This window comes from Carcharodon carcharias, chromosome 8 (genome assembly GCF_017639515.1).
Source record: "Carcharodon carcharias isolate sCarCar2 chromosome 8, sCarCar2.pri, whole genome shotgun sequence".
Classification (NCBI taxonomy): Eukaryota; Metazoa; Chordata; class Chondrichthyes; order Lamniformes; family Lamnidae; genus Carcharodon; species Carcharodon carcharias.
In genome coordinates this window covers 68,480,763-68,502,908 of record NC_054474.1, presented here as the reverse complement: position 1 = coordinate 68,502,908, position 22,146 = coordinate 68,480,763, and the positions used below count along the sequence as shown (strand labels likewise).

At 44.3% G+C, this 22,146-nt stretch overlaps 1 protein-coding gene across 1 annotated transcript in view; it reads right to left on the bottom strand.

Moving 5' to 3' along the window:
- Positions 1–647: 647 nt before the first annotated feature.
- The window catches only part of LOC121281119 (cytochrome P450 26B1-like), a gene marked incomplete at its 3' end in the record, with an annotated part of 35,681 nt that continues 14,182 nt past the window's right edge, over positions 648–22,146 (bottom strand). Inside the window, exons 4-7 of the mRNA XM_041193823.1 lie at positions 17,252–17,401; positions 13,821–14,102; positions 10,211–10,537; positions 648–656 (exon numbers count right to left, since the gene is read on the bottom strand). Of these exons, the coding sequence (XP_041049757.1) occupies positions 648–656; positions 10,211–10,537; positions 13,821–14,102; positions 17,252–17,401 (768 nt within the window). The remainder of the gene's footprint in view (positions 657–10,210; positions 10,538–13,820; positions 14,103–17,251; positions 17,402–22,146) is intronic.

Here is a 22,146-nt window from a genome sequence, read left to right as displayed (position 1 = left end):
TCTTCGGTTGAGCCTGCCACCCCGTGCCCCTCACCGTGATGTTGCCCACGGGCCTGCAAACCTCCAGATCTCCTTCCTCCGCTTGGCTCAGCTCCCTGCTTAAACTCTGTTCACCCTCCTGTGTTCTCTTTACCTTTGTAAGTGGGCCCAGTTACACTGTTTTTTTCCCAAATTTCTTATCTCAATCCAAATCAAGGTTAGTTCTTTGTCTGAATTTGATGGGCCTCTTCAGGTGATTGTTGTCTTGTTTTTAATGGGCTTGCATGATGTTTATCATTGTCTTCCTGCCTCTGTAACTAGTCTTGAACTGAAAGCCATTGTATGTGTAGAGTATTGATGGGTTTGCATAATTGCATTGATTGTTGTCTTCCTGCCTAAGTAGTTAGTAACGATTATTTATGCAAGATTTTGATGGGCTCTAGTTTTGTGCCTTTCTCTGGGTTGATTGTTTTAAAGGGAAGAATGATTATTCTGTCTCCTCTCATTGTCTGGTTTCAGGTAAAAGTCCAAAAGTCATATCCTTGTTGATGATATGAAAAATGTGGGAATTTTGAGAACCCCTCAAATTAAATGAAAATTTTCGCTGCCCGCCCAATCTTCCGGTCGCTCACACTCCTCCCTCTCTACCCACCCCCCCATTCCAGCAGCGCTGAGCACTGCAGCACATGTTTTACACTGGCTGGCCATTAATTGGCCACTCAGCATGAAATCCATGTCAGGGGCCGTTCGCGGGTGGCAGTCGGCTTTGCAACTGATCCTGGGCTCACCCGCTGCGCTTGTCCGACGAGAGAAAGAATTCTGCCATATAGGAAGACTGTGATCACACTAGAAAGGGTGCAGAACAGATTTATGAGGATGTTGCCAGGATTGGAGAATTTACGCTATGAGGTGAGATTTGATACTTTGGTTGTTTTCTGGGGAACAGAGGAGGTGGAGGGGAGATTTAGTTGAGGGGTTTAAAATCATGAGAGGCCTAGCTAGAAAGGATCAACTTTCATTAACAGAAATGATAACCAGGGGCCATAGATTTAAAGTAATTGGTAGAAAGATTGAGGGGTGGTGAAAGTTGAGGAGAAATTTTTCCAACCAGAGAGTGGTAGATGTATGGCACTGACTGCTTGAAAGGGTGGCAGAGATGGAAACACTCATCACATTTAAAATGTAGCTTAATATGTATTTGATGAGCAGTAACCTACAGGGCTATGGCCCAAGAGCTGAAAGGTGGGATCAGGCTGGATAAGTCTCCTTTGGCTGGAACGGACCCGGTGATCTGAAATGGCCTTCTCTGCTATAAATTTTCTATTTCTAATTTCTTTCTATGTTTCTTTTATTAATTGTGCCTCCTGAAAACAAGTGTGTACATGAAAATTTGTTCCTCTGGGAAATTCACTGTGATCTTTCTGGGGCAATTAAATAAGAGGCAACAACATTGCTAATCTGGCAGAAGAACATTTCCGTTCCTACAATTCCTCTGAAAGTAATGAAGTTAAACAAAGAGGCGGCACAAACATTTTCCATGGACGTAAACAAATGGGTGACCTCTGAACAATTATGCTGTAAGTTTAAATTTATCATTGCCTATCAAAATAAAAGCCGCAATTTGTTTGTCCCTGCTTCGTTCTTTTTACTACATTAATGGTGGCGGATAAATGCAAGCTGTTGTTGTAGGAGTGAGGCACTTGGTTTCTTGACCTTAAATCAACTTATGCAAGACTCGACTTCTGCAATATATTCCATTTTTAGACATCCTAAATTGCCACTAGTTTCTCCGTTTATTAATGATGTCAGGAAATCCAAGAACATAAGTTAGCTGTGTATCTGATATGATTCGAAACTGTATTAAGTCAGCACCCAACAGGATATTATCCGTTGTACAAATATACTTCTTACCCGGCCTCCTTCCCAGAATTGCTCTTTCAATATAAATAGTTAAGAGTAATTAAATCCAGTTATTATGTACGATTGATAACAGAATCTTTGTTTTAAAGGAGACCTCAGTTACATGTGTGTGCCTGGCTCCATGTTTCCCCAGCCCCTCTATCCTCATGCCCTACACTTGGTTTTGTCTTTGTGGGTGTAATTTAACATAGGTGACTGGAATGCTGGCAAGAGCCCTGGGTTGCCTACTTTCAGGAAAGCCACAGAATTAAATGCCCCAATCAGGCACTTAACTGGGCAGTGGTGGGCCTTCCATGGGATCAAGGGCCCCATGTAGAAATCTTGTCTCCTGAGAGCTGCTGGCCATTCAGAGGCCAGCAGCTGTGCATTGCTTGGCAGCGCTGTTGGGGAGGCAGTGGCTACTGCCAATAATGCGCCCACTAAGGCCCAGGGACACTGAGGGATCTAGGCCACAGGTGTATCATGCGGTAGGGGGGTTGTGAGGAATTGCCGGATGGTGGGTAGGTGGTGGGGTTCAGCAGTAAGACAAGGGGGTGGCACTGACTGTCTTTGTACATGGGGCCCCCCCCACCAGAAAACCGGGCTTCCTGCATGGCGAGTCCCCTCATTGGTGAATATCAGCAACAGTGGGATGAAGCCTTTAATTGGGCATTAATTGTTCACATAAGAGCCTCAGTTGGTGGGAAGGCTGTTCACTTGACTTAATCCTCCACCAACTTCCATTAAGGGAAGGCATTACATTCCACTCTGTTGCAATGATTTGTATTTGCTGTATTTTTAAATGTTATTATTCTCCTTAATCTCAAAAGAACCTGGATACTTCCACTGGCTGTGCTTCAATTAAAAATAGACTTCAACACTTTTGTTAATCCTTTGTAATATTTTCAAGTGGGAGAAGACCTTTGCTCCATCCGTGATACCCAGTGACAGTATTTCTCTAATGATCCTCACATTGCCACTACACCCATGCCACTCCTCCGAACAACCGCACCCCACCCCCCCTGCCCTCACCTCCTCTTCTAGGTCTTAAATTTTTTTGTATTTATTTACGGGATGTGGGTTTCACTGGCTAGTCCAGCATTTATTGCAGATCCCTAGTTGCCCTTGAGAAGGTAGTGGTGAGCATCCTTCTTGAACTGCTGCAGTCCATGTGCTGTAGGTACACCCACAGTGCTGTTAGGGAGGGAGTTCTAGGATTTTCACCCAGCGACAGTGAAGGAATGGCGATATGTTTCCAAGTCGGGATGGTGAGTAGCTTGACGAGATCTTATCTATCTGGTGCCCTTGTCCTTCTAGATGATAGTGGTTGTGGGTTTGGAAGGTACTGTTTAAGGAGCCTTGGTGAGTTCCTGCAGTGCATCTTGTAGATGGTACATACTGCTGCTACTGTGTGTCAGTGGTGGAGAGAACGAATGTTTGTGGAAGTGGTGCCAATCAAGCTGTCCAGCATTCATTTATGAACCAAACATACAAAACTGCCAACATGCACATTTTTGACTCACTCTTCTCATTATTGCTTAAACACGAACAGGAGAGAGAACACATCCTGAGTGGGGCACAGCCAGAGTGGGTATTGGCAATTTGGTGCAAAGTGGGAATTGATGCATAGGGTACGAGGTGCTCTTTGCAATTTTTCTTTGCTATCCAACTTCTTAAATCTTCAGAGCATGCTGCAGCAGTAGAGGTTACAAGGGAAAGGAATCACTGGTAAGTAGTGGGTAAGGTATTTACTACTTTAATTGCTTATAGTTTAAGGTATTTTGTGGTTTACAGTTTGTATATTCTACAGTAATGAGGATCAGGAAAGAAGGGCCCTGGACTTAATTGACTTAAAAGGTTTAATTTAAAGGGATAAGTCATGGCAGGAGCGCTCAAAGCCATGGTGTGCTCCTCGTGCTCCATGTGGGAAGCCAGGGACATTTCCAGTGCCTGGGACCAGCATGTGTGCAGGAAGTGCTGCAGCTTCTGGAAGCTCAGGTTTCAGAGCTGGAACGGCAGCTGGGGACACTGTGGAGCATCCACGAGTCTGAGAGTATTGTGGATAGCACGTTTAGAGAGGTGGTCACACCGAAGATGAAGGGACTTGAGGAAGGAAGGGAATGGCTGACCACCAGGCAGTCCAAGAAAAACAGGCAGGTAGTTCAGGAGTCCCCTGGGGTTTCGCTCGCAAATCGGTATTCCATTTTGGAGACTCATGAGGGCGCTGGTTCCTCCAGGGAGAGTGGACAGAGCCAAGCTTCTGGCACCACAAGCAGCCTGTCTGTACAGGAGGGGAGTAAGGGAGGAAGAGCAATAGTAATAGGGATTCTATAGTCAGGGGAACAGTTAGGTGCTACTGTGGCCGTCAACGTGACTCCAGGATGGTTTGTTGCCTCCCTGGTGCCAGGGTCCTGGATGTTACTGAACAGCTGCAGGACATCCTGAAAGGGGAGGGTGATAAGGCAGAGGTCATGGTACATGTTGGTACCAATGACATAGGTAGAAAGAGGGGTGAGGTCTTGCATCAAGAATTCAGGGAGTTAGGCAGTTGACTAAAAAGCAAGACCTCTCAGGTTGTAATCGCTAGATTACTCCCAATGCCATGTGTTAGCGAGCTCAGAAATAGGAGAATAGTGCAGATGAATAAGTGGCTTAAGAGTTGGTACAGGAGGGAGGGTTTTAGATTCCTGGATCACTGGGACCATTTCTGGGGAAGGTGGGACCTGTACAAGTGGGACGGTCTACATCTGAACCAGAGAGGGACTAACATCCTTGAGGGCAGGTTTGCCAATGCTGTTGGGAGGAGTTTAAACTAATTCGGCATAGGGAGGGGACACAGATTGTTAGTAGATTAGGGACACATCATAATACAGTAGAACAATCAAGTCAGAGGGAAAAAAGCTGCATTAAGCTTCAAGGGAGTAAGGCAAGGCTGGATGGCCTCTACTTTAATGCCAGGAGTAACACAGGTAAAACGGATGAGTTAAGGGTGAGGATTGACACGTGGAATTGTGATAGAGTAGCCATCACTGTGACGTGGTTGAGGGAGGGGCAGGATTGGCAGCTCAACAGTCCGAGATATAGAATCTTCAGGCAAGAGAAGGGAGGGGGTAAAAGAGGAAGAGGCATTGCATTATTAGTTAAGGAGTCAGTTACTGCAGTAAGGAGAGATGATATCTTGGAGGGAGCATTGAATGAAGCTTTGTGGGTAGAGCTTAAGAATGAAAAAGGGGCAGCCACATTGTTAGGTGTTTATTATAGACCCCCAGATAGTCAGCGGGAAATTGAAGAGCAAATATGTGCACAATTTGTGGAGGTGTGTAAAAACAATAACAATAGGGTAATTATATGAGATGATTTCAACTTTCCCAACATTAATTGGGATAGACATAGTGCTAAGGGCTTGGATGGAGTGGATTTCTTGAAATGTGTACAGGAGAACCTTTTAGGTCAATATGTAGAGGGTCCAACAAGGGTCAGTGCAGTGCTGGACCTAATTCTGGGGAATGAAACCGGACAGGAGGCTGAGGTGGTGGTGGGCGAGCACTTTAGCCAAAGCGACCACAACAAGGTACAGGTTAAGTTTATTGTGGACAAAGAAATCGGCAAGTTGCAAAAAGATTTTTTGGATTGGGTGAGAGTGGATTTTAGTAAAATAAAGCAGGATCTGGCCAAGGTAGACTGGGAACAGTTACTCATGGGGAAATCTAGAGAGGAGCAGTGGGCGGTGGGGGGGTGGTGGGGGCTGGGGGTGTGGGGGGGGCAGTGGGGGGGTGGGGTGGTGTTCAAAATGGAAATGGGGAGGGTACAGGCTCAACATGTTCCCTCTAGGGTGATTGGAAGGAGTAACAAGCCTAGAGAACCATGGATGACCAGAGATATTCAGGTTATAATAAGAAGGAAAAGAGATGCTTTTAGCAGGTACAAGGGAAGCAAAATGAGCAGAGGCATTAGTACAGAAAGTGCAGGGTGAAGCTTAAGAAAGCAATTAGGAGAGCAAAGAGGGGATATGAAAAAGTTCTGGCTGGTAAAAGTAGGGAAAATCCCAAGATATTCTATAAATATATCAATGGGAAGAGGATAACCAGGGAAAGAGTAGGGCCCAAAAGGGACCAAGGGGGCAATCTATGGTTGGAGCCAGAGAACATCACTAGAGTGTTTAATGAATACTTCACGTCTGTCTTCACCCAAGAGAATGAGGATGAAGGTACTAAACTCGGGGAAAGAGACTACAAGGTTCTTAAGCAAATTGATATAGAGAGTGACAAGGTATTGGAGGTGTTGGCAGGCTTAAAAGTGGACAAATCTCCAGGTCCAGATGATTTGTGTCCCAGACTGCTGAGGGAGGCAAGGGAGGAGATCGCAGGGGCTCTGACCCAAAATGTTAATTCTTCTCTTGGAGGTGCCAGAGGACTGGAGAACGGCTAATGTAGTTCCGCTATTTAAGAAGGGTTGTAGAGATAAGCCAGGGAACTACAGGCCAGTGAGTCTCACGTAAGTGGTAGGGAAACTTTGGAGAAAGTTCTGAAGGAGAGTATCTATCTCCACTTGGAGAGGCAAGGTTTGATCAAGGATAGCCAGCATGGCTTTGTCAGAGGGAGGTCATGCCTAACAAATTTGATTGAATTTTTTGAGGAGGTGACCAGGTGTGTAGATGAGGGTAGTGCAGTTGATGTAGTTTATATGGATTTCAGCAAAGCCTTTGACAAGGTCCCACATGGGAGACTTATAAAGAAGGCAAATGCACATGGGATACTGGATAATTTGATTAGGTGGATTCAAAATTGGCTTAGTTGTAAGAGACAGAGGGTGATGACAAAAGGCTGCTTTAGTGACTGGAAGCCAGTGTCCAGTGGTGTACCACAGGGATTTGTGCTCGGTCCCCTATTATTTGTCGTTTGTATAAACAACATAGATGACTATGTGAGGGGTAGGATTAGTAAATTTGTGGATGACACAAAGATTGGCCGGGTAATTAACAGTGAGGTTGACTGTCTTGGGCTACAGGAAGATATAGACGGGATGGTCAAATGGGCAGATAAGTGGCAGATGGAATTTAACCCTGAAAAGTGTGAGGTGATACACTTTGGAGGGAGTAATTTGACTAGAAAGTATTCATTAAACTGCATGACAGTAGGAAGTTCTGAGGAACAAAGGGACCTTGGCATGTGTGTCCATAAATCTCTGAAGGCAGAGGGGCATGTTAGTGGTGTGGTGAAAAAGGCATATGGGAAACTTGTCTCTATCAATTGAGGCATAGATTACAAAAGTAGGGAGGCCATGTTGGAGTTGTATAGAACCTTAGTGAGGCCACAGCTGGAATACTGTGTGCAGTTCTGGTCGGCATTTTAGAAAGGATATGATTGCATTGGAGGGGGTGCAGAGGAGATTCACCAGGATGTTGCCTGGGATGAAACATTTAAGTTATGAAGAGAGGTTGGATAGACTTGGGTTGTTTTCGTTGGAACAGGGAAGACTGAGGGGTGACCTGATCGAGGTGTACAAGATTATGAGGGGCATGGATAGGGTGGATAGGGAGCAGCTGTTCCCCTTATTTGAAGGGTCAGTCACAAGGGGGCATAAGCTCAAGGTGAGGGGCAGGAGGTTTAGGGCAGATGTGAAGAAAAACTTTTTTACCCAGAAGGTGGTGATGGTCTGGAATGCACTGCCTGGGAGGGTGGTGGAGGCGGGTTGCCTCACATCCTTTAAAAAGTACCAGGATGAGCACTTGGCACATCATAACATTCAAGGCTATGGGCCAAGTGCTGGTGAATGGGATTAGATAGGTAGGTCAGGTGTTTCTCATGTGTTGGTGCGGACTCAGTGGGCTGAAGGGCCTCTTGTGCACTGTGATTCTGTGTTATTGTAGAGGATTTCCTTCACTGTTACCAGAGCTCCTTGGTGGCACACTTAATCAAATACTGCCTTGATTTTAAGGACAGTCACTGTCACCTCACTACTGGAATTCAGCTCTTGTGTGCTTTGGCCCATGGTTATAATGAGGTCTAGAATCAAGTGATACTGGTGATCAAGTGATCCCCAAACCTTTGTGTGGTTATCAGTCAATAAGTGCTGCTTGATGGCACTGCTGATAACAACTTTCATTACATTGGTCTTGACTGGGAGTAGGCTGTAGCACAGTAATTAGCTGGGTTGGATTTGTCCTATAGACAGGACAGACCTGGGTTATTTTCCACATTGATAGGGAGAAGCTAATCTTGTAGCTATGCCAGAATAATTTAGTTTGGGGTATGGACCATAGGTCTTCAGCACTACAGCCTGTACAGGCTGTACAAGGATATATTGGTTGTATGGAGAGTGGCAAAGTATGTAGGAGGTGTATATGGGGTGCCTGGGGGCTGTATGAGTGACTACATGAGCATGGAAGATGCATGGGGAACTATAGAGTCTATGGTAAGTGTGAAAAGGTTTACAGGGTATAAAGAAGCTGTATGGTGGGTGTACTGGCTGAATGTGGGTGTCTGAGTAGATGGGGTGCATGATGGAATACGAGGCTACATGGGGGCAATGTGAGGAAGTACTGGGTGTATGAAGTACATGAAGGTTTTGGGGATCCAAGGTGTGTGCACAAGGTTTATGAGGGCACAAAAGTGTATGGATTGCATGCGAGGTGTATGGAGGGCACACAAGAATATATGAAGAGCATAGAAGGAATATGGTATATTGGTTGTGCAGAGGCTATTTGAGGATACACTGAGCACTGTACATACAGGGTGTATGATATGCATACTGTCAAGCTTTACTCGACTAATGCATAAATTAGGAAATATGATAGTGCCAGTGCTTTTCTCTCGATTCATTTGTAAACATGTCTCTTTGCTATATGGAAAAGAAAGATTTGTATTACCAGGATAATTTTTCATTTAGACTTGTTGAATGAACTTTACCAATGTTTCTTACAAGATGTTCATTTTTTTTTTGCATTCTGCTGTGTTACTACACTTAGTGGATGAGGAAGACATTTGAGTTTTTGCTCCAATGTCGATAAACAGGATGAACAAGTATGACCCCAACCCCCAACTCAGGCAGAGATGAAGATAATCCGTACAGATTTTAATAATGTGGAACTGGGGTGGAGGGGCGGGGGGGGGGGGGCGGAGGTGGGGGGCAGTGAGCTAGATTGGAGAAATACATTTTCCTTATTTTATCTTTCATTGTTGTCTAGTTTTTATTTCAATTTTATATGGTTAAAGACCCGCTAACCAAGTAATGAGACAATAATCTTGTACATACAAAAGGTTTAATCTTCTTAAGGATACACAAATAAATTAGCATCACAAATAGATAAAAGTAGACAATCTATTCAAAGGCAGACCAACAGGTAACATCTATCTGCCACAGGCAACCTGGGTACTGAGCATAATCAAACATCAATAATCCTATATAACTGAACACTTATTAAATCACCCTGCTCTACAGTGTCAAATGAAATGTTCAAGAACAGTTCTGTAACTTCCTTGCATGAAAAATTTCTGATATTCACACATGTAAGAAAAGGAGATAGGCACAATCACCATAGTACAATGTTAAACTCTGGGATGTGAGTTGAAGCAAGGTTTTAATAATTTTTAATTCTTCTTGACTAACTCCACTGATTGAGACATAGGCAACATTGCTGTTAGTGAGGGCATTAAACAGCTCAGGTAAAAGGATGAAAGAATTGGTTAGGTAGGATGGTGGATCTAACCTAGCCTAATGAGATAAACATCGTTTTTCTTGATTGGTTTCCAGGGTCTGACCTGGAATCAATTTGGAATATCTTAACCTAGTTCTTAATGTGATCTACAGCATGACACCAATTGTAATTCGGCACTAAATTAACATTTTCAATTTATGAGACTGGATAATGTCTAAAATCCAAAAATCACTCTGTACAATAAGGCACCCTTCTGAATGTGTTAACACACAGTCTTGAGAAAGTGTACTCTACATTTAACTTGGGCTGCTTCTGACCTGGAATGATGACACTGGGTCCAAAGTAAAAGCCCTTCTCCCCCACAAAAACAAGTGTTTCATGCCTTTCCCATATAAATTCCATGACAATGAAGTGTGATCTGTGGCAGTAATTTTGTATGAGCAGCACATCATCAAAAATGTGCTCTGAATCGACCAATTCTACATCTCTGAATCCTATGGAAATTGAAAAATATTGATAGAAAATTGAGCCATTAAAATAACAGTGTATTAATTATCATATTATTGGGTTATAAATTATCAACCACAACTTAAGATAAATATTTCTCAGTTTTGATTGTGAGTTTATCTATTCCAAACTAACCTCAGCAACTCTACTCTTGCTGCAAAGCTGAGCTGAAAACTGCACTTTTAGTCCATCAGCTGGGTGAACAACTGGCACCAGCAACATCTTGGGGAAAGTTTTGGTCATTAGTTCCCAATGACTGATTCTGGCCAACTCAATAGCAAGAATTTTGAGGATGAGTTTGGCAAGCTCTTTGCCAAGGCAGCGTCTAACACCACCTCCAAATGGAAGGTACTGAAAGCGTGCATTCTTTTCCTTCATTTGATCATTGGCAAATCTGTCTGGATCAAATATTTCGGGATGTTGAAATATAGGGGCAGTGTCATGTGTGTCTCGTATGCTGTACATCACACTCCATCCTTTGGGGATCTGAAAGCCCTGTCAGAAATAAAATATTGGCATGATTATATATTTGACCATTTCTTTCTCTCACACATAAACACATTATTGTCCATTTTGTTCATAGAATCCTTTTTGTAGTAAAACCATGCAATTTAAAATTGACATCACATGATTCTACATCCAATAATAACTCTGAAACCAGAGGTGACTGCAGCCAAAAAACATATGGGCCTAACTGTGAAATAAAAAGGTAAATTTCTCCAGGTGTTGTGTAATGGTATAACAGGCACAGACACACAGAAACACACACACACACAGACACACACACATAAACACACTCACGCAGACATGTACACACACAAACCCAGACACATACACACACACAAACACAGACACACACACACACAGATGCACACACACATAAAAAAAACAGATGCGCACACACACACAAACACAGACACACATACAAACATGCGCACACACACACACACACACACACACACACACAGACACACACACACACACACAGACACATACATGCACTCACACACACATCATATGCAGGCTAGCTGGATATATGCTGGTTAAAAACAAAACTTTCTTCCTAGGAACATAGAGCCATAGGAACAGCAATAGATTATCCAACACTTTGAGTTGCTCTACCATTCACTTAGATCATGGCTGATCTGTACCTTTACTTAATTTATCTGCAAATTCCTCGATACCCTTTCCTAACAAAAATCAGTCTAGAGAGCACCAATTGTTCTAGTGCCCAGAGCCTTTTGGTACAGAAGCTTACAGGTAAGTAACTTTTGTGTGAAAAAGAGTTTTCTGATTCTCTATTAGACAGCCTAACTTTAATTTTAACGTTAGGGTTTCCCTTCTTTAAAATTAATTTATGGGATGTGGGTGTCGCTGGCTATGCCAGCATTTATTGCCCATCTCCAATTACTTTTGAGAAAGTGGTGGTGAGCTCCATTCTTGAACCACTGCAGCCCAAGTGGTTTAGGTACACCCATGGTGCTGTTAGAGAGGGAGTTCCAGGACCTTGACCCAGCGACAGTGAAGGGATGGTGATATATTTCCAAGTCAGGATGGTGAGTGACTTGGAGGGGAACTTCCAGGTGGTGGTGTTCCCATCTATCTGCTGCCCTTGTCCTTCTAGATGGAATGTGCTGTCTAAGGAGCGTTGGTGAGTTCCTGTTATGCCTTTTGTAGATGGTACACTGTGCATCATTGGTGGGGGGAGTGAATGTTTGTGGATGGGGTACCAATCAAAGAGGTTGTTTTGTCCTGGATGGTGTCCAGCTTCTTAAGTGTTGTGGGAGCTGCACTCATCCAGGCAAGTGGGGAGTATTCCATCACACTTCTGGTTTGTGCCATGTAGATGATGGGCAGGCTTTGGAGTCAGGAGATGAGTGACTCGCCACAGGATTCTTAGCGTCTAACCTGCTCTTGTAGCCACAGTATTTATATGGCTAGTCCAGTTCAGTTTCTGGTCAATGGTAACCCCCAGGATGTTGATAGTGGGGGATTCAGTGATGGTAATGCCATTGAACATCAAGGGGCGATAGTTAGATTCTCTCTTGTTGGAGATGGTCATTGTCTGACACTTGTGTGATGCAAATGTTACTTGTCATGTTTCAGCCCAAGCTTGGATATTGTTCAGGTTTTGCTGCATTTGGACATGGACTGCTTCAGTATCTGAGGAGTTGAGAATGTTGTTGAACATTGTACAATCATCAGCGAACATCTCCACTTCTGACCTTATGATGGAAGGAAGGTCATTGATGAAGTAGCTGAAGCTGGTTGGGCCGAGGACACTACCCTGAGGAACTCCTGCATTATGTCCTGGAGCTGAGATGACTGACCTCCAACAACCACAACCATCTTCCTTTGTGATAGTTATGACTCCAACCAGCAGAGGGTCTTTCCCTGATTCCCATTGACTCCAGTTTTGCTAGGGCTCCTTGATGCCACACTCAGTCAAATGATGCCTTGATGTCGAGGGCAGTCACTCTCACCTCACCATGGGAGTTCAGCTCTTTTGTCCATGTTTGAACGAAGACTATAATGAGGTCAGGAGCAGAGTGGCCCTGGCAGAAGCCAAACTGAATGTCAGTTATTGCTAAGCAAGTGCCTCTTGAATGCACTGTTTATCACCCCTTCCATTACTGATGATCGAGAATAGACTGATGGGGCGCTAAGTGGCCAGGTTGGATTTGTCCTGTTTTTTGTGTGCAGGACATACCTGGGCAATTTTCCACATTGCCGGGTATATGCCAGTGTTGTAGCTGTACTGGAACAGCTTAGCTAGGGGCATGGCAAGTTCTGGAGCACAAGTCTTCAGTCATATTGCTGGAATATTGACAGGGCCTATAGCCTTTGCAGTATTACCTGTGCCTTCAGCCATTTCCTGATATGACGTGGAGTGAATCAAGTTGGCTGAAAAATGGCAACTCTGATGCTGGGGAACTCTGAAGGAGGCTCTTGCTCTTGATTCTCTCATCAGACGATGTAATTTATTTTTATCTACTCTATCAAAACCTTTTAACATTTTAAACACCTTGATACTTTATACTCAAGGTGAATACAAGCTAAGTTTATATAACTTTTTCTTGTAATTTAACTTTCTCAGCCCCAGTATGATTCTGTACTTTTCCTCTTCACCAGTAAATTCAGAATTTGAATTAGCTACAACTCCAAGTAAGCAATGGAAACTGGGTGCTAAACCAAGGAATAGTGAATTCTGACAAATGCATTCAGCTTACTTTAGTGACTCTTGTGTGAACTGGACATACTTTACAAGATTGTGACACATTGATGAAAAATAATGAAGAAGGATTATGGAGGTACCAAGTGAGTTAATGGGATGGTAGCATTTTGGTCCACTGGTACAGCTCTTCATACAGAATTAATGTCTTTCCTCAGGCTACTGGCGGATGGTGAGTGAACGAGAAGCAAGAAGATCAAAGGATCAATTAACCTGGCCCTGTTCTCTGGCACTGGCTAGAACCTGGGCAGACTGTGGCAGTGCTTCTTTCATACCTTCTCTGCTGAGAAATGAGGGAATTGGTACAGAATTACCATTCCAACTTTTTAAAATGCTTATTAAATTGAATTGTATTTGAATTCCTGCTTCAATCATCCATGCCGATCAACAACAACAACTTGCATTTGTGTAGCACCTTTAACATAGTAAAATGAACCAAGGCATTTCACAGGAGAGTCTTCAGATGAGTATCAGTGTGTTTCCCAAACCGATGTTGTTTGGTAGTTAAATAGGAAATAGAATTAAATTTAAAATAAACCAACTTACGCCTAGCTTGAAGGTCTGGAGTGCCATCCGATATACTCCAGATACAGGTGGCAGCAGCCTCAGCACCTCCTTTATTACACCGTCCAGGTACTGCAGATGGGTGATATCGCTTAGATGCAGCAAGTTCTCCTTTGTGGTGCTTTCAGGCCAGAATCCCTTGGTCTGGAGTTCCACCCTCAATTTGTCAAGGACATCTGGGTTCTTCGTCAGCTGCAGGATGAGAGAAGTGCAGGCACTGGCGGTGGTGGCATAGGCAGCAAACATCAGCTCCACCATGGCCTCCTGCAATGAAGGGATCAGGTTTTTCAGTACTAAGAGGGCAGCTGACCCCTAGAAAATTGTGGCATATCAATGGGAGCACTTCTGTTTTTTAATAGTTACAACTGCCATTTATTTTAGCAGGAATGCATCAGAGATTTTGTTTTCGAATGCTCACATCACTGATTTTATGCCAATAGATGTCACTAGACTGCTGCAGTTAAGGCATTTGTCTGAGTGAAACCTGCATCTTCGTCTCCGGGCTCACTTCTTTGGGCAGGAGTCCTCTCCCAGTTCAACGGATCCTTTTACCCATCTCCAATATTCTCCCTCCACCTGGACCCCTCCCTCTGGATTCTTACCTTCTCTTGATCTTTTCATTGAGAACTGTCGGCGCGACATTAGTCGTCTCAATTTCTCTGCTCCTCTCACCCATTCTAACCTGTCTCTCTCTGAACTTACTGCACTCCATTCTCTCAGGTCCAACCCTGACATTGTCATCAAACCCGCTGACAAGGGTGGTGCTGTTGTTGTCTGGCGCACTGACCTCTACCTCGCGGAGGCTGAGCATCAACTCGCAGACACTTCCTCCTACCTCTCCCTGGACCATGACCCCACCACTGAACATCAAGCCATTGTTTCCAGGACTGTCACTGACCTCATCTCCTCTGGGGATCTCCCTCCCACAGCTTCCAACCTGATAGTCTCCCAACCTCGGACGGCCCGCTTCTATCTCCTACCCAAAATCCACAAACAGAACTGCCCCGGTAGACCGATCGTCTCAGCTTGTTCCTGCCCCACAGAACTCATTTCTCGTTATCTTGACTCCCTTCTCTCTCCCCTTGTCCAGTCCCTTCCCACCTACATCCGTGATTCCTCTGACACCTTACGGCACATCAACAATTTCCAGTTCCCTGGCCCCAACCGCTTCCTCTTCACCATGGACGTCCAATCCCTCTACACCTCCATCCCCCACCAGGATGGTCTGAGGGCCCTTAGCTTCTTCCTCGAACAGAGGCCCGAACAATCCCCATCCACCACTACTCTCCTCCGTCTGGCTGAACTTGTTCTCACACTGAACAATTTCTCCTTCAACTCCTCTCACTTCCTCCAAATAAAAGGTATGGCTATGGGTACCCGCATGGGCCCCAGCTATGCCTGTCTCTTTATGGGGTATGTGGAACATTCCTTGTTGCAGTCCTACTCCGGCCCCCTTCCACAACTCTTTCTCCGGTACATCGATGATTACTTCGGTGCCGCTTCATGCTCTCGTCAGGAATTGGAAAAATTTATTAATTTTGCTTCCAATCTCCACCCCTCCATCATTTTCACGTGGTCCATCTCTGACATTTCCCTTCCCTTCCTTGACCTCTCTGTCTCAATCTCTGGTGATAGACTGTCCACCAATATCCATTACAAACCCACCGACTCCCACAGCTATCTCGACTACAGCTCCTCACACCCTGCTTCCTGTAAGGACTCCATCCCATTCTCTCAGTTCCTTCGCCTCCGTCGCATCTGTTCCGATGATGCTACATTCAAAAACAGTTCCTCTGACATGTCCTCCTTCTTCCTTAACCGAGGTTTTCCACCCACGGTCGTTGACAGGGCCCTCAACCGTGTCCGGCCCATCTCCCGCGCATCCGCCCTCACGCCTTCTCCTCCCTCCCAGAAACATGATAGGGTCCCCCTTGTCCTCACTTATCACCCCACCAGCCTCCGCATTCAAAGGATCATCCTCTGCCATTTCCGCCAACTCCAGCATGATGCCACCACCAAACACATCTTCCCTTCACCCCCCTTATCGGCATTCCGTAGGGATCGCTCCCTCCGGGACACCCTGGTCCATTCCTCCATCACCCCCTACTCCTCAACCCCCTCCTATGGCACCACCCCATGCCCACGCAAAAGATGCAACACCTGCCCCTTCACTTCCTCTCTCCTCACCGTCCAAGGACCCAAACACTCCTTTCAAGTGAAGCAGCATTTCACTTGCATTTCCCCCAACTTTGTCTACCGCATTTGTTGCTCCCAATGTGGTCTCCTCTACATTGGAGAGACCAAACGTAAACTGGGCGACCGCTTTGCAGAACACCTGCGGTCTGTCCGCAAGAATGACCCAAACCTCCCTGTCGCTTGCCATTTCAACACTCCACCCTGCTCTCTTGCCCACATGTCTGTCCTTGGCTTGCTGCATTGTTCCAGTGAAGCCCAACGCAAACTGGAGGAACAACACCTCATCTTCCGACTAGGGACTTTACAGCCTTCCGGACTGAATATTGAATTCAACAACTTTAGGTCGTAAGCTCCCTCCCCCATCCCCACCCCCTTTCTGTTTCCCCCTTCCCTTTTTTTTCCAATAAATTATAAAGATTTTCCTTTTCCCACCTATTTCCATTATATAAAAAAAAACCCCCCACTAGATCTATACCTTGAGTGCCCTACCATCCATTCTTAATTAGCACATTCGTTTAGATAATATCACCAACTTTAATTTTAACACCGATGTGTTTTATTGTACTATTGTCGTTGACATCTTTTGATGATCTGCTTCTATCACTGCTTGTTTGTCCCTACAACCACACCCCCCCCCTCCACCTCTTTGTCTCTCTATCTCTCCGCCCCCCACACACACACCTTAAACCAGCTTATATTTCAACTCTTTCTTGGACTCGAACTCAAGTTCTGTCGAAGGGTCATGAGGACTCGAAACGTCAACTCTTTTCTTCTCCGCCGATGCTGCCAGACCTGCTGAGTTTTTCCAGGTAATTCTGTTTTTGTTTTCCATCCCGTTCACTTTATTGGAAGCAAACCTGAGCAGAGGGCTGATTCCACATGCCATTCAAATACCCCTTACTTTCACAGATAAGTTAAACTGAGTCAAATCTGAACTGTTGTTAGTTTGAGTTTCACTTATTTTTATGAAAATCACAAATGGCTGAAAGGGATAGCAGGAGTTGAGTGGGAGTTTGTTTGAAGGTAGAAGGGAAGATACATTTATCCTATGTGTAATCCCTGTGTTAGGCTTGACGCGGGACTTCTTAACTCTGACACTGGGTGCAAAAGGTTTATTTCCTACTGCTGGAAAGCTGAACTTGATGGGGTGAAAATCTCCTCCACTCCCCCTGAAAAAACCCAGCTCAGCTTTGGTCTGTAAGTTCATTAATTGCTACCTTCAGTTCCTGCATGGTCATCATCGTCCCGCGATCTTTGCTGCTCTTTATTAGGATACCAAGGGCAGTTGAATATTCAGGACTAGACTGAAGCATATCCAGAATGGTCTTTTCAAAGTACTCATGCAGCCTGTCTCGAGCCTGTATACCCTGGAGGAAAAGAACACTTCGTGAATTTTCACATTTTTACTTCCCTTTCTTTCTCTTTTCAAAGAACGTAATAAATAGGAGCAGGAGTAGGCCGTTCAACTCTAGAGCATACTTCCCCATTCAATGGCTGATCTTCCACTTCAACATCATTTTCCTGCACTATCCGCATTGTGACCAGGGACCCAGGGTCAATGCTCTGGGGGCCTGGGTTCAAATCCCACCACAGCAGTTGGTGCAATTTGAATTAAAAGTCTGATGATGACCATTAAACCACTGTTGATTGTTGTAAAAACCCATTTGGTTCACTAATCCCCTTTAGGGAAGGAAATCTGCTGTCCTTACCTAGTGTGGCCTACATGTGACTCCAGATTCTCAGCAATGTGGTTGACTCTTAAAATGCCCTCTGAATGAGGGCAGTTAGGAATGGGCAGTAAATGCTGGCCTAGCCAGTGATATCCACATCCTATGAATGATTTTTAAAAATCCCTTGGTGCTTTTAATATGTAGGAATCTATCAATCTCAGTCATGAACATACTCAATGATTGAGGCTCCACAACACTCTGGAGCTCTGTTCTCCAGCTGGGTAGTCTGTTATGTTCTTAGTCATTGATTGCCACCATTCATTAACTGGTACCCAGTATATAAAACAGAGACTTTTCTTTCTAGAATTATCATTTTTTAAATTTATTCATTCATCCACAAGATGTGGGCATTGCTGGCAGCATTTATTGTCCATCCCTAATTGTCCTTGAGAAGGTGGTGGTGAGCTGCCTTCTTGAACTGCTGCAGTCCATGTGGTTATAGCCACACCCACAGTGCTGTTAGGAAGGGAGTTCCAGGATTTTGACCCAGTGACTGTGAAGGAGCGGTGATATATTTCCAATTCAAGTTGGTGAGCAACTTGGAGGGGGACTTGCAAGTGGAAGGTGTCCCCATGCAGTGTAAAAGTAATGTGATTTTCATTATTACTTTCAATTCTATGTGGCACCAGAGAATTTTATGGGCAGGATTTTCAGCTCAGGATGCAGGCGCGCGCCTGACATGCCGGAACGTGAAATAGTGCGCGATGACGTTGGGCAAGTATCCCAACGCCATTGCACATTCATGCGATATTTCGGTTGGTGGGTGTGCACGTGTGCAGGCAGTGCACCCGCTGACAATTAAGATGGCTATTAAGCACATTAATCAATTAATTAATTTGAATTTTTCGCTGCCCATCCAACCTTACATTTGAAATTTCTCACTTTCTCCATGTCTCCACTCATACTTTTTACACTTTCACTCTGACCCTCTTCGCTAGGCTTGCACTGACAGTCAGTACAGGCCAAACAACTCATCTGACCTCCTTGTCAAAATCCAACACCACTGTGATGAGATGGAGCAGACAGGTTTCATGAATAAAATGTAGAACTTTATTACGGAGACATCTCGGAGTGCTTACATCTAGACCTGATCTCTCCTCCAAAAGCCCCCACCCCCCAGATTGCTTGCACTAAAAGTTCATGGGTTGAAACCCTTGCAGTACATCACATGACCTGCGATTGACAGGAGAGAGGGACAATACATGCAGTTACATTTCCTTCCCCTTTAGTTTTTTTTACAATTACTCTTTACAAAACACATCTGAACATCCAACAAACATATATATACAATTTTAGGTGATTGTGAATCAAGTCTTTGAGGTGCTCTTCGTATACGGCTAGAGTGATGTAGCTCTACCACTGGAGGCTCCTGAACAGGATCGACAGGATCTGGAGCTGCACTGCGAGACACATCATTGGAACTGGGCAGTTCATTATTTGGCAACTCTTCTGAAACAGCTGGAATGTCTGTTCTAGATCGATCACACACCTCAGAAGTTGATGGTTCAACGTTAATCACAGGTTGATCAGTTAATTGTTGAATTTCTTTCTGGCATTGATATGATCTACGTGCTTATGGGTGATTCTATCTCCCACCTGCACTTGGAAAGATAATGGACCAGTCTCTAAAACAATGGCTCCCAGAGCCCAACAGGGTCCACTGCCGAAATTTTGCACACATACCGTGTCACCTACACTGTGTGAGCTTTACTGTGTATGTCATGCTTAAATTTCTGATTGCTTTGGCTCTGTGCTACCTTCCCCTCTAAATTCGGAAACACCAGGTGTAAATGAGTATGCAGATGACATTTTATTAATAACTCCGACAGTGTTGAACCTGTAGTTGAATGTGGTCTGGTATGATAACTTAAGAGAAACTGGGAAAGTCGAGATTCCAAGGTGCCATCCGATAACTTCTTCATACCAGACTTAATAGTTTGTACATCCCTCTTGATGTACACTATTCAATGAGGGATACCAAGGAGCTGGCTTTATATGGCGGATTCCATTTAGATCCATAAATTTCTGATACTTGGTGCTGGTAAAGGCTGTACCATTATCAGAAATGACAATTTCAGGTAGGCCATGTATGCTGCAACAGTGATGTAGCTTCTCAATAGTTGCGTTCGATGTTTGTGATTTGACTTTGTATACATCTTTCCATTTTAAATGTGCATCTTCAATTCACAGGAACATGGTACCTAAGAATGGTCCTACATAATCGATATGTAGTTGAACCCAAGGGTCGGCTAGGTCAACCCCAGCAATGCAGGGGAGCTGAAACAGGCAACGTCTGTTGTTGCTGATAGTGGAGATGGCGCTTGACCATGCTTTCAATGTCACTGTAACTGCCTGGCCACCAGACGTAGCTTCACGTAAGCATTTTCATTCTAGATATGCCTGGATGTGCACCATGGAGCTCTGTCAAGAGTGGCTCTCTACCTTGTAATGGGGCCACAACTCTTGAACCCCACAACAAAATTCCGTCTCGACAGCTTAATTCTGTGTTTCTGACATGGAATGGTCTCAATTCTTCAGATACAGGCGAGTTTGGCCATCTTTGCAAAACAAAGTCCCTGATTTTGGACAATATTGGATTTCTGTTTGTCCAATTTCTAATTTGTTTCACACACATAGGCGAAGTATCTAAGAAATTCAATAATAGCAAATTCTTGTGGAATGGGACTATTTACAATACTATCTTATTTTAGGTGTAATATCTCAGACCAGTTGAAGTTTATCTTCTGTAATCAATCTTGACCTAAAGACTGGGTCCCTCCCCTTTTACAATTATCACAGTCAGTTGGGTTGTCTGTTCCTTGTAACAAACTGGGACAGTGGCAATGCCCTTGACTTGAATAGATTCTCCCGTGTAGGTTCTTAACTTAGCGGTTGTCTGCCCCAAATTTATTGGCTGTCTTCCTTCATTAAGGTATCTGAAAGTGTGCTCTCCAACCACCGTAGTTGAGGCACCAGTATCTACTTCCATATGCGATGGCTTCTCACTCACTTGTACTGTCACTGTAATAGGCTCAGTTTTCACAGCCATGATACGGGGAGTACACATCAGTTTCAGCAGCTTCAGCCTTTGCTGTACCCGTTATCATGTTTGTTTGCTGTCTTCAGGCTGCCTCATTTTTGTTTGGCATTGCCTAACCATGTGTCTCTTCTTATGACAATAATGACATTCTGCCTCTCTGAATTTAAAAATATTTGTTCCATGGTCACCTCCACATCTATAGCAATTTTAATTGAAGTGGTTGATGAAGCGTTTCTGTTAGGCTTCTTAATGTTTCTTACAGTGGACATTGACTCGTGCTTTAATTCTGCAGGTCTTGCTTTTGCAGCGTTTTCTATGACGAGGGAGATTTCTAGGGCGCGATATAGATTTCGGCAAGCAAGTCACACTGTGTGGCATCATCCTTGACTTCGCATACCAATCGGCCCTGCAGCATATCGTTTAATGGGTCCTCAAAGTCTCAGTATTCCATTAACTACTTTGGGTTCACCACATAGGGTTCTCCCAGGGCCCGAACACTTGAATTAAATTTAAAGCGCTGCTTTATCACAGATGGCTTCGGCTGGAAGTGTGTGTTCACTAGGTCCACTAATTCGCTACATGACTTGGAATTGGGCGCTCAGGCAGTCAGGTTACGAATCAAGTTATATATTTTACTGCCACATACACGTAAGAGGATCACTTTCCACTTTTCTTCAGCGGTTATTTCATTTGCTACAAAGTAAAGTCCGAGGTGCTCAACATACCTGCTCCAATCTTCAGTATTAGCATCATATGGGTTGATTCTTCCAAACAGCGATATGGCTGATAAGTAGTTTTTAAAAAATTCAAATTACTCACAGTAACAGGGCGAGGTGCAGGGTCGAAGTTGTTGAGAACCTCAGCGCTGCAGGGGTGGGGGTGGGAGGAGCACAAGCACTGAAGTTTGTGCATGTGCAGGGGGTGCACTCATTGAAAGCTCCCTGAAGACAGAGCTGCCTTAGGGAGCTGAAGGGTTTACAAATTAAAAATAAAGATTTGAAAAATAAGGGAAACATATCTCCACATGTAACTCTGTCACATGAACAGGGACATGTTAAAAATTAGTTTAATATTTCTTTACAGTTTTATCATTCACTGTTGGAAACCTCATCCCGTCCGTGGATGAGGTTTTGCAAAAAATGCAAAGGCCGCCTGGCTGATTTGCCTTCCTGCCAATCATAAGGTTGGATGGGCAACAAAAAATTCAACTTAATTACCAGCTTAAGAGCCTTAAAAAGCCTCTTAATTGTTGGCAGGCACCCTGCCACCTCTTGTGCATGCCCACTGACCAAGATATCGTGCAAGTGAGTGACGACATTGGGACACTCGTCCGATGTCATCG